General features: G+C 41.2%; 1 protein-coding gene across 1 annotated transcript in view; it reads right to left on the bottom strand.

The window, feature by feature from the left end:
* Positions 1–9154, bottom strand: part of IL18R1 (interleukin 18 receptor 1) — a 37803-nt gene extending 28649 nt beyond the window's left edge. The window contains exons 1-3 of the mRNA XM_020874914.2: positions 8675–9154; positions 2479–2564; positions 396–639 (exon numbers count right to left, since the gene is read on the bottom strand). Coding sequence (XP_020730573.2) covers positions 396–639; positions 2479–2536 — 302 coding nt within the window. The 5' untranslated portion in view covers positions 2537–2564; positions 8675–9154. The remainder of the gene's footprint in view (positions 1–395; positions 640–2478; positions 2565–8674) is intronic.
* Positions 9155–13191: the final 4037 nt, after the last annotated feature.

Raw genomic sequence — 13191 nt, 5'->3', positions numbered from 1 at the left:
GAGGTCATCACCCAGGAATCTGTTTTCCTTCACTTCATGCTTAGAAACATCATGAAGCCTGTACCACTTAATTCTTTTGACTGGTGACTTTGGGCAACAGGAACAGCTGAATTAAAAAATGAATTTCACTGAAGCCTCACTTATCTTTGGCAAGGGTCAACTACAAGTAAGTCACACTGAAGCAATCCCCTTTCATTAACATTACTAAGAAAATAAATATAGAGCAGTATTTAATTCAATTTTTCAACAATGACATATTACTTCATGTTGTAGGAAGAACAGGAAGAAGAAAACGTATGGATAATCAGACTTCTCCTATTATTGTTTATTTGATTTGTCAAACCAAGTCCAAGGGTTCTGTGAAATATACTACCACAAAGAGAAGGTGTACTCACCCCATTCGGAAGGAGTAAGATCCACTGTCAGTCAACTCCACTGGCCAAAACTCCAAAACATAACCACGCAAAAGAATTCTGGGTGAACTGCTCAAGTTCAGGTCAACAGGTCCATGTGATTCATTTTTGTACCATTTTATGGTGGTTGTTTTTTTCTCATGCTCCGGTGAAGACGAGCAATATTTCAGATAGAAAGGTTCCCCTTCGACTGCGGTAATATGAAGACGTGAGGTACAAGTTTCTTCTAAAGATTAGCAAAGTAAAAAAAAAAAAAACAAAAAAAACACAGAATGACAACATAAGGTTGCTTCAGATGAAGAAGCTGGGTTGGGAAGAACATCCTGAGAAAACTCGATGCCTCATTTCTGTGGGTTCTTATTTTAGGGTCAACCTTTCTGACATTAAGAAACAGGAGGTCAATCTCTCTAACAGTAAGGCACTTGCAGAAGGTAAATGAAGACAAAATTTCCAACATCGTCTCCCAAACAGGAAAATACTGGAACTTAACCTACAGAAGCTGGAAGGCAAATAAATGCACATAGTCTCTTGAAAGAAAAGGTTACACATGACAGTCAGCAAGGTCACAATGTTGCCACACTTACCCTGAAACATCCCAGTTGAGGCATCAGCATGGGGAGAAAAAGAAACCTAGAAACCTCAGTTTCCCACCTAAAACATCAGAAGTCTCACGGGTCTTGTTCTCAATCAGTCTACCTAACCATTCCCCAGGCAAGGGTGAGGATGGTTAAAAGTATGCCTATGTATGTGTAAATCCATTACTTCTCTAGGTTATCATGTGGATAATCAATAATTAACTCATATAATTCATACTGATGATTAATTCATATTGGCTTACTCAAATCTGGGTCACTTCTCCTTTCAGAGATCTCTCTCTCCTTCCCTCTTTCTCAACTAACCCAGACACTATGGCTTTAGGGATTTATCAGATCCTTTGGGTCATCCTGAGTCACCTCTCCCCTCCTTCTTCAGTTCCAATAGTTCAAAGTAGGCAGGAATGGACTTTTTTCCTATCCTGTCTTCTGAAAGTTCCCTCTGGCTGCATTTTGAACATGAGAACCCTTATGTTGAACAAAGCAGTGCTCTGGGGGGATACAAAGTATGTGCCTTCTCTATAGTCAGGGTTTGTTTTCCAAAGCCACTGTCTGGTTTTAATTCAGTGCTGTTAACCACAAGGTAGAGAGGAAGTGGCTCCAACAGCAAAAGCGTCCTTTGAAAACATGGCTGTCAAAACGACCTCAAAGCACAGCACTTAATGAACATCAACCTTGTTTCTGGTGGTTGTTACAAAGTCTTTATCTTACAGCTCAGGACTTCAACTTAGAAGGCGTGATACATGTGTTAATGAGGGTGTTAGTTTTAACTGACACCTGAAAGGATGGTAGGTCAGTAAAAGCTTGATATATTTTCCAGTTTAAGAGATATAACCTACATACGCGTGCACGCTAAGTAGCTTCAGCCGTGTCCGACTCGTTGTGACCCTATGAAATGTAGCCTCTCAGACTCCGGTGTCCATGGGATTTCCCAGGCAAGAATACTGGCGTGGGCAGCCATTCCCTTCTCCAGGGGATATTTCCTCACCCAGGGATCAAACCCAGGTCTTCTGCTTGGCAGGCAGATTCTTTACTGTTGAGCCACCAGGGAAACCCCAGGGAGCCATGACATAACCTCCCTCTGGGATGGAAATCACATGTGAAAAATTGTAAAAATCAGTGACAAGGATGGTTGTGATCTCTTTGGTTTCAAATAACATGAAGCCAATTTTAATCTCAGACAAATGTATTTCAGAGTAAAAGTTTTCACTTCCTGCTCTCTACATAAACTCACAGGGTTCAATCTTTATCAGTAACTTCACATGAGTTTTTACTTGATTCCATTCCTATGAATCTCTCATTTTCTATTCCAGGGATACCAAAGGGTTGGTAATTTTCTAAAGTAAAATTTTAAATCACAAATTTTAATAAGTTCAACATCTTTAGTAACCAGCTCCACATAAATGAGTAATCATTGATATCCTCTCTAGAACACCAATGAAGCAAGCTTGTGATTGATTATAACTACTCACCTGAGGCACTTATAAACATAAGTAGCCAAACTGTCAGGGGTATTTCTCTACAATGCATGTTTAGGATTCTGCTTCAAACGGTTTCTCTGGAAAACAGAATAAAACAGATTCAGCCAAGACTTTCAAACAAAAGCATACCTGTTTCATGAAAGAGGTTTTAAAAGTCTTCTGGCATACAAGCTAAAAAATTAGCTCAACAAATTTTCATATCCCTTTGTAGTCACCAGTGTTCCTTAGAACTTTCAGCCAGGTAGAATTAATAAAATTTCAAGGCAATTCAGGGGGAATACCTAAAAATGCAAATTTCTAAGACAGCCTGCTGTATTTTAGGTCTGGTCCACTAAATCTGACCTCGAAGGTCAAAGGTGAGGACAACAGTATTTCTAGAAAATCCACTATCCTGCAAATGAACAGTCTGCCTGTGTGGAAGTGTGTGTGTGTATGTACATTGAAGCTTCTTTTTTTCCCTCCCACTACACCAAAATATTCATCACAATCTTCATATGGGTTGAATTTTTAAATATTGACCTTTTTCTTTTCAGAACTAAGTTTTTCACAAGTTAGGAGCTACGTTTATCTTGCTCATCACTATATCACTAAAGTCAATGCCTCCCACATAGTAAGTACTCATTAATACTCGTTAAAAAGGAAGAAGTGTGTCTATACTCACATGACCATAGAAAAACTCCCAAATTTCAAAGTTTTATACAATCCAGATGCCTAAGCTAAATGGACTCAGTGAACTCAAATCTGTGTTGAATTTTGATGCTAATCCAACCGATCTTTTGCTTGACTAATTACAATACAAATTGAGAGAGAATACAAAAATGGGTACATTGGGTTTCATAGATCAAGACTGAATATCTCATAAAGGATACCCATGTTCCTTATGTAACACACACTTGTAAATGAAGTGAAACATGGTGGAAAGAGCTTGGGGTTTGGGACATACAAAACTGGGCTGGCATTCCTGCCTGAGTCCTCACAGGTTCTGCAACCTTGAGCAAGTTACTTAGAAGTCACAAGGATTGTTTGCTCATTACCAAAATAGTGTTGATAACAAGGCCTATCTCCAAAAAGTACTGAGCAATTAAATGAGCAAGTCTTTATGAAGGATTCCTAGAGGTGTGATAGTCTCTCTGCCCCAAACAATTCTTTCACTAATTGCCACTCAGTTCAGTTCAGTCACTCAGTCGTGTCCCACTCTTTGTGACCCCATGGACTGTAGCATGCCAGGCCTCCCTGTCCATGAGCAACTCCCTGAGTTTACTCAAACCCATGTCCATCGAGTCGGTGATGCCATCCAACCATCTCATCCTCTGTCATCCCCTTCTTCTCCCACCTTAAATCTTTCCCAGCATCAGGGTCTTTTCAAATGAGTCAGTTCTTCACATCAGGTGGCCAAAGTATTGGAGTTTCAGCTTCAGCATCAGTCCTTCCAATAAATATTCAGGACTGATTTCCTTTAGGATGGACTGGTTGGATCTCCTAGCTGTCCAAGCGACTCTCAAGAGTCTTCTCCAACACCACAGTTCAAAACCATCAATTCTCCTTGTGCTCAGCTTTCTTTATAGTCCAACTCTCACATCTATACATGACCACTGGAAAACAATAGCCTTGACTAGATGGACCTTTGTTGGCAAAGTAATGTCTTTGCTTTTTAATATGCTGTCTAGGTTGGTCATAACTTTTCTTCTAAGAAGTAAGCATCTTTTAATTTCATGGCTACAGTCACCATCTGCAGTGATTTTGGAGCCCAGAAAAGTAAAGTCTGTCACTGTTTCCCCATCTATTTGCCATGAAATGATGGGACCAGATGCCATGATTTTAGTTTTCTGAATGCTGAGTTTTAAGCCAACTTTTTCAGTCTCCTCTTTCACTTTCATCAAGAGGCTCTTAGAATATTGTTAATGCCTGAATCCTCAGTGAAGTTTAATGGCTAACCTGCCAAACCACTCACATTAAGCCTTAGGAATAACATCACCAAGGCTTTGATGTAATTTCTGAGAGAGAATACTCAATAATGTAAAGACAAAGGAATATAGTATGAGTGGAAAGTACCAATTGATCATAACCAAATTAGAATACATCTATGGTTTGAAATCAATCCCTTGACCACACACACACACACAATTTTATTATTAACGCTATCCTCTTAGCTCAGGTAGAATGAAAAGCTTCATTTCCTCTGGTTAAGGTCAACACAGCCTTGTAAAGGACACCACTGGGGTTTTTTTTTTGTTTGTTTTATTTTTAAAATTTTCAAGGTCTGCTAAGAGATGAAGTTATTACAAGATTCTTCAGCATTCTGATGATTTAACTCTGAGTTTCAATATGCAACATGTGAAGATCCTAGTGTACAGATTAACTGGTATTTGCATTGCTTTCTGTATGTGTATATATAAAATTTTTAATGTACTTATTATGGATTTAAAACATTAAGATATTAAATTATGAAAGTCATTTCCAAAATAAAAGTTATTTTGATAAATGTCATAGACACCCTGGAACTTATCAATCCTTATATATCCTTTAGGAGGATATAAGTGTTACATTTCTTACATGCAGGAAGTTTGGTGGGTATTTTTAGTGTTATGTTTGATGTTGATACCATTTTTTTTTTTTTGCCTTTTCATAGTTTAAAATTTTTTCTTTTTATTTCTTTCTTTGAAAAAATTTTTCTGATTTCGAAAGTAATGTATTCCTATTATGGAACATTTATAAAATAAAGATTGAAAAGAAGAAAATAATTTCAATGTGCATCATACTTTAGCATTGGTTCATACTTCTTTCTGTATATTTTCAAATAATTAAGATTTAAAATCATCTCATATCCTGCAGTTACTACTTAATGAAATATCCTTTTCCTGTGTCAAAAAATACCCTTTGTTATGAATTTAACTACCACATGATATTCCTTCTTATGGATATTTTATAATTTACAAGATATATTTTATTATAAAATGACTCTGTGGCCATCTTCCTGTGTACGGCAGCATAGATCAGTTTTTGGGGTACAGCCTCTGGTACAAGACTGGCTGGATTTGAAACCTCATTCTACCCTTTTCAAACAAATAATTTTTACTGGAGTATAGTTGCTTCCCCTGGAGTAAGAAACGGCAACCCACTCCAGTATCCTAGCCTGGAAAACGCCCCGGACTGAAGAGTCTGGCGGGCTGCAGTCCACAGGGTCACAAAGGGCTGGACGCGCCTGAAGCCACCGCACCCACACATAGTTGTTGCCAGCGTGTCAGCTTCCACTGAACCGCAGAGGGAATCAGCTGTACGCACGCATATATCCCCTGTTTGGTGTTTTTTTTAATTTCCTTCCCATTTAGGTCATGCCAGAGCCCTGAGTGGAGTTCCCTGTGTGCTACAGTTAAGTTCTCATTAGTTATCTATTTTTATACAGACAGCTGTACAGAGTGAGGAAAACAAACATCATATATGATTCCACATATGTGGAATCTGAAAAAAACTGGTACAGGCGATCTTATTTGCAGAGCAGAAAGAGACAGACGTGGAGAACAAACATATGGATACCAACAGGAAAAGGGGGTGTGTGGGATGAATCAGGAGGTTGGGATTGACCCATATACACTATCGATAGTATGTATAAAATAGATAACTCATTCTACTCTTTAGCAGCTGAATAACATTGGGCTGGTCACTTATCATCTCTGTTCCTCAATCACTTTATCCATAAAAGGGAATAAGAATACTACCTCCCAGAAATGTGAAGGTTACATGAGTTACTGCTGCAAAATGCCTGGTGAGTGATAAATATCACTGAGCTATTATTACGGGTTGGCCGAAAAGTTCATTCAAGTTTTCCTGTATCATGGTGTGGAAAACTAGGAGGAACTTTTTGGCCAACCAAATATTTTTCTGTACTTCTTATTTTTCCTTGGTGCTACTATATGGCAATATAGCTATGAGTCAAAGAGTATATTCTAAACATGATATAATGCATACCACCAAACTGTACCCAGAAATGTAATAATTCATACCCCTCACCAGCGCAAGACCTGCACCCTCCCTGGTAGCTAAGTAGGTAAAGAATCTGCCTGCAATGCAGGAGACCTAGATTCAATCCCTTGGTCAGGAAGATCCCCTGGAGAAGGGAATAGCAACCCACTCCAGTGTTCTTGCCTGGAAAAACAGACAAGCCTGGTGGGCTACAGTCCATGGGGTCACAAATGAGTCTGACATGACTGAGTGGCTAACACACCAGCACGAAACAATATTCCTCTACTATACCCACATTAGCGTTGAGTTCTCCCCTTCTTTAAATCTGATTGGGTATTTAAGTTGGTAAAATAGTATCTCATGGCTTATTAACCTGCATTTCTATTGATATAAATGAGGCAAAATACCAATCATGTATTTTCAGCTATTTTATATTCATGTCTTCATGCTTTTTTTTATCCAGTTCTTAAATTTTTAAGAAATTTGTTGCAAAATTTCAAATTGTTGCATTGTTTTCCTTTATAATCCCTGTTTTGATGTCTTAACGTATGGACAATTTTATATTTATGCATTCAAATCTATCATTCTTTTGCTTTGTAATTTTTTTTTTATGGTTGAGCTATGCAGCACATGGGATCTTATCAATAGTTTCCTGGCCAGGGATTGAACCTGTGCTCCCTCCCAGCCCATCTAAGGCCCTTGCATTGGGAAGTGGGGTTCCAGATCCCAGGACAACAGCACCGAATGGGTGTGGTGTGTCAATAATACACTGAACTCAGGTACCTGCATCTGAAGGCACAGCTCAGGCAGCTATTTGAAAATTGCATACAGCCACTGGGGTTCTAAAACCCTTGGAGGCACCTCAGAGAAAGGCAAAGTTTTTGAAATTAGGAAAATTTAGGAGTGTTACTTAGTAGCTGGATCCCCTTGGGTTAACTACTGAACCTCCCTGCACTCAGGTCCCCCTCATTTTCAGAAGCAAACTTCACCACTATTTACAATAGCCAGGACATGGAAACAACCTAAATCCGTCCAGTGATGGATGAATGGATAAAGAAGATGTGGTACTACACAGAACAGCGAAGTGAAGTGAAGTCGCTCAGTTGTGTCCGACTCTTTGTGACCCCATGGACTGTAGCCTACCAGGCTCCTCCGTCCATGGGATTTTCCAGGCGAGAGTACTGGAGTGGATTACATGGAATAGTACTCAGCCACTAAAAGGAATGAAATAGGGTCATTTGTAGAGACGTGGATGGACCTAGAGTCTGTCATATAGAATGTAGTAAGTCAGGAAGAGAAAAACAGGTATGATATATTAACGTATATATGTGGAAACATGGTACTGATGAACCTGTTTCCAAGGCAGGAACACAGATATAGATAGAGAGCTGGCGTGTGGGCAGAGGGAGGGTAAGGGGGTGGGACGAGCTGAGATTAGGACTGACATATCTATTATCATGTATTAAACAGATAACCAGTGGGAACTGCCGGGCAGCGGAGGGAGCTCGGCTCAGAGCTCTGTGATGACCTGGGGGGACGGGGCAGAGGCTCGGAGGGAGAGGATATATGTACACAGGCAGCCGATTCACTTCACTGTACAGCAGGGCCAACACAGCATCCTAAAGCAATTACACCCACCCCACCAAAAATGAGAATGGGAAGCATACTTCCTTTGGCCTGTAGGAGGCTAAATCGAAAACGAAGCACCTAAAAGTCAGTGTCAGACACAAGTAACTGCTTGGTAAATGAAAACTCTCACTTCCTTTCCCTGTTCTCACCTTTCTAGAAAAAAAAAAAAATTGGGACGGTTTTAGCCTCTAAAATCATACCATCAGGGAAAGTTGATGATGCTGAATCACCAATTATTCATGTAAGTATGCACATATACTTAATATTTAAAATTATATGTATAACATATATAATGGGGTTCCCTGGTGGCTCAGCGGTAAAGAATCCACCTACAATGCAGGAGACACATACAGGAGACTCCGTTAGATCTATTCTTGCCTGGGGAATTCCATACACAGAGGAGCCTGGCCATCTACAGTCTATGTGGTTGCAAAGCGTCAGACACGACTGAGCGACTAAACACTTTCATACATCGTCATATGTGTATGCACACATATTTAACTGATCTTTCAGAAATGCTGCCCCAGAGGCTGGCCGCCTCCTGGGCAGCAGTGGGCAGTGAAAGAATGTGAAGGTGAAAAAGACAGGTCTTTCTTACCTTCAGAAGGGGTCCCGAGGCTGGAGCGGGGCCTTCCTCCACAAGGTTCAGATGACGGAGGCAGGCGAGAAACAATACCTGCTGCCTTTCTCCCACCGTGAAAGAAGAAAGGAGGAGCCGCAAGTGTTATTAAACAGGAAAGGCTGAAAAAGAAAAGGAACGCGAAGACAAAGAGTCTGGCCGAACTCAGCTGCGAGTGGGGTGCTCGCTGCTCCAGTTCCGCGGCTGGGGGACGTGTCCTGGGTCTGGGATGCTTCCCGTCCGGGCTTGCTCCGGTCAAGATTCTTCTGAGTCTGGCTGCTCCTCCGTCGGGGCGCTCCGGGTCTGGGGTTCTCCCAGTTTGGGGATGCTCCTCGGATGGGGGCGCTTAGAGTCCCGGGTGTCCCAGGTTCGGCCCCTTCTGGGTCCTGGGTGTCCCGGTCCGCGACGCACCGGGAGCGGATTGCGCGCTCCTCGCCGCGCTCGGGGTACAGGCTCCTGTCTCTGGGCGCCCCGCCCTTGGGTTCCGGGGAGCGGCTCGCTGGAGCCGGGGGCCGAGGTGGCCGTGGAGGCTGCGGCGAGGGGCGGCGCGCTTAGGTCCCCGAAGCTGGCGAGCGGCCCCCGGGGCCAGGAGGGGGCGCGCCTGGGCAGCCCCTACGCACCCTGGGCGCAGCGGGCAGCTTGCACCAGAGCCCCGGAGTCAGTCTTTGGACGGAGAGCATTTGCGCTTTAGGGGACGGGGCTGGGCTGGCAAGCGACCCCGAGGAGGCAGAAGGGGAGTCCTAAGCCTGGGGGCCCGGCTTCCCCGAGGCTAACCAAAGGTGCGGAGGACTCGGTGTTTTAAACCCTGGGGTCCTGGCTGGGTCCTAAGGTTTTCTGCTCAGCCTGATGAATGCGCGTTCCATCTTGGGAAGTAAAAGAAGTACAGAGGTGTTAAATTGAAATTTTAATAGGGTTAGAAGAAAAGGAGGCCAAAGGAGAAGGTGTGTTTGTAAGTTTTTATGGTGTGCTGTGAGAAATGGAACATTTCCTGCCATGTCAGTAAATAAGGATGTCACAGACATCCACGATTTCAGCCCTCCAATATGAGCCCTAAGGACACTCTGGAAGGAAAGAATACCTGCCATCTAGCTGTCATCAGAATGTAGCCGTTCCCTAAGGTGAACGTTGAGGCACTTCAGGGCGTGCAAACACAGGATATGACCCTCAGACAGCTGAGACGCACAACAAAGGAATAGTTTCAATGAGCCCAGACTCTTCTGTCTTCTCACACATAAAAAAGAGCTAAATTCCTTAACCTGAAGCATCTGGTTTCTTTAATTAACAGTAATCATTTGATTTTCCCAACTGCCTGCCCTTGGTTGCAAAACTCCTAAATATCCTAGTTCCTCCCCTCACTTCCTCACAGCAGTTTCTCAGAACTATCTGAAACACTATTTTAGGGGTGCGGTCCTTATTTTGCCCCAAATACAACTTTAACTCTCAATTCCCACATTGTGCATTTTTCTAAAAAAATCAGCAAATGGAACTCAGGATGTATTTTTAGACTGGGCTGTGATTGTATCTTTCAAGCAAAAATGAGAAATGAAACCCATGGCAGACAGGTAAAGGGTTTAAAGAGAGAGATTTTCATTCTTTTTATCCAATCAAAATCATTCATCTAATAAAAGAGAAAACCATAGGATTTCTCAAGAAATGCAATTAAAAAGCAACTGGCAATATTCAATACTGTTTCTTGATTAATAACATTAGGGAAATTAGGAACAGAAGGGACCATTCTTACTCTGATGAAGAACACCTATAAGAAACTACGTGTAACTACATAATTAATAGTGAAACCCTTGGCATTTTCCTAAGATGAGGAATAATATAAAGATGTCAGCTCTCACCTAGGACAATCATTCTGTAATTAGTAAAGAAATAAAAATAAAAGGCATAAAGATTGGAAAGGAAAAAAATAAAACTACTGGTTTTGGCAGAGGGCAAAATTTTATGTTAACCTCCCTATGAAATCTACAAAAAAAGCCTGTTGGAAAAAATTAATGAATTTGACAAGATCACAAAATACAAGGTGAATATATAGAAATCGATTGTATAGTGGGAATTTCTAATAATGTACTTTCACAGCTTTGAGAAATTTCACAAAAAGAGCACCTGGAAAAATAGCATATATTAAGAAACTATGTTAATGATTATCTTTCATGTTTTCCTTAAGAATAATCTCCCTGTTACAAACCCCAAGTCCAAACCCAGAAGGGAGTATGACTGGGATCATAAAAGCATGGACCTTGCAATGCTGGTCAGTTTCAGGCACTAACACCGCCTACGCACTTGCTAATCGTTCCCAAGACTAGCCCAGAAGGGAAAGGCCTGGGGTAAACACAAGGAGATCTGGACTTTGTCAGCATAGTCCATGACATTTAGGAGTATGTATCTTGAGAAAGATAAGACCTGAGAAAGTCTTGTAGTCTTCAATTAGGAATAAAAGCTGGACTCAGAATGGACTCTGCACCTCAGTCCATAGAGGCTGCTGATAGGCTAACCCATTGCACCAGATTTCATGTTGTCTTCATTCTCGCTCGCTACCAGACCATTAGTGCAACAGATTGCAATTCTATGTACTAATAATAGAAATTTGGAAAATGAACTTTGTTAGAAAGATACCACTTACAAAAACATAAAAAAATCAAATACCAAAGGATAATTTTTTTCAAAGATATGCAAGATATCTCCTATGAAATCTACAAAATACCTCTAGGAGACAGGAAAGACCTCAGTGAATGGGGGGCTAGACCATGTCTATGAATGGGAGACTCATTGTTAAGGTATCTACTTTCCACAAACTACAGAATTTATAGAGTCTGTATATTCAGTCACAGGAGGAGTTCTCAAAAAAACTGAAACACTTTCTAAAAATCATATGAAAATGCAAACCATCTAGAATAGTCAGAACAATCTTAAAGAACAAAGAGGAATCAAACCAACTTGAAGGTTTACAACAAGGCAATGGTAATCTTGGTAGTGTGATATTAGTATGAGCATATACATGGAAAATAAAAGAACAGATCCATACTTATGTAGTCTGGGCTTCCCTTGTGGTTCAGCTGGTAAAGAATCTGCCTGCAATGTGAGAGACCTAGGTTTGATCCCTGGGTTGGGAAGATCCCTTGGAGAAGGGAAAGGCTCCAGTATTCTGGCCTGGAGAGTTCGATGGATTTGTGTAGTCCATGGGGTCGCAAAGAGTCAGACATGACTGAGTGATTTTCACTTTCACATATATAGTCTATAACTATTTAACCAAGATACCATGTCAGTTCAGTAGGGAATGAAAAGTATTTTACAAATGTTGCTGAAGTAATTGGGTATCCCTATGGCAAGAATATACAGAACTGTACAAAAAAGATCTTCATGACCCAGATAATCATGATAGTATGAGCACTCACCTCGAGCCAGACATCCTGGAATGTGAAGTCAAGTGGGCCTTAGAAAGCATCACTACAAACAAAGCTAGTGGAGGTGATGTAATTCCAGTTGAGCTATTTCAAATCCTAAAGGATGATGCTGTGAAAGAGCTGCATGCAATATGCCAGCAAATTTGGAAAACTCAGCAGTGGCCACAGGACTGGAAAAGGTCAGTTTTCATTCCAATTCCAAAGAAAGGCAATCCCAAAGAATGCTCAAACTACTGCACAATTGCACTCATCTCACATGCTAGTAAAGTAATGCGCAAAATTCTCCAAGCCAGGCTTCAGCAATACGTGAACCGTGAACTTCCAGATGTTCAAGCTGGTTTTAGAAAAGGCAAAGGAACCAGAGATCAAATTGCCAACATTCACTGGATCATCAAAAAAGCAAGAGAGTTCCAGAAAAAACATCTATTTCTGCTTTATTGACTATGCCAAAGCCTTTGACTGTGTGGATCACAATAAACTGTGGAAAATTCTGAAAGAGATGGGCATACCAGACCATCTGACCTGCCTCTTGAGAAACCTATATGCAGGTCAGGAAGCAGCAGTTAGAACTGGACATGGAGCAACAGACTGGTTCCAAATAGGAAAAGGAGTACGTCAAGGCTGTATATTGTCACCGTGCTTATTTAACTTATATACAGAGTACATCATGAGAAACACTGGGCTAGATGAAGCACAAGCTGGAATCAAGATTACCAGGGGAAATATAATCTCAGATATGCAGATGACATCACCCTTATGGCAGAAAGTGAAGAGAAACTAAAAAGTCTCTCGATGAAAATGAAAGAGGAGAGTGAAAAAATTGGCTTAAAGCTCAACATTCAGAAAACTAAGATCATGGCATCTGGTCCCATCACTGCATGGGAAATAGATGGGGAAACAGTGGAAACAGTGTCAGACTTTATTTTTGGGGGGCTCCAAAATCACTGCAGGTGGAGATTGCAGCCATGAAATTAAAAGATGCTTACTCCTTGGAAGGAAAGTTATGACCAACCTGGACAGCATATTAAAAAGCAGAGACATTACTTTGCCAACAAAGGTCCATCTGGTCAAGGCTATGGTTTTTCC

Source organism: Odocoileus virginianus, chromosome 2 (genome assembly GCF_023699985.2).
Source record: "Odocoileus virginianus isolate 20LAN1187 ecotype Illinois chromosome 2, Ovbor_1.2, whole genome shotgun sequence".
NCBI lineage: Eukaryota > Metazoa > Chordata > Mammalia > Artiodactyla > Cervidae > Odocoileus > Odocoileus virginianus.
Note: the sequence above shows the minus strand (reverse complement) of the source record. Positions and strands in the feature narration are given on the sequence as shown.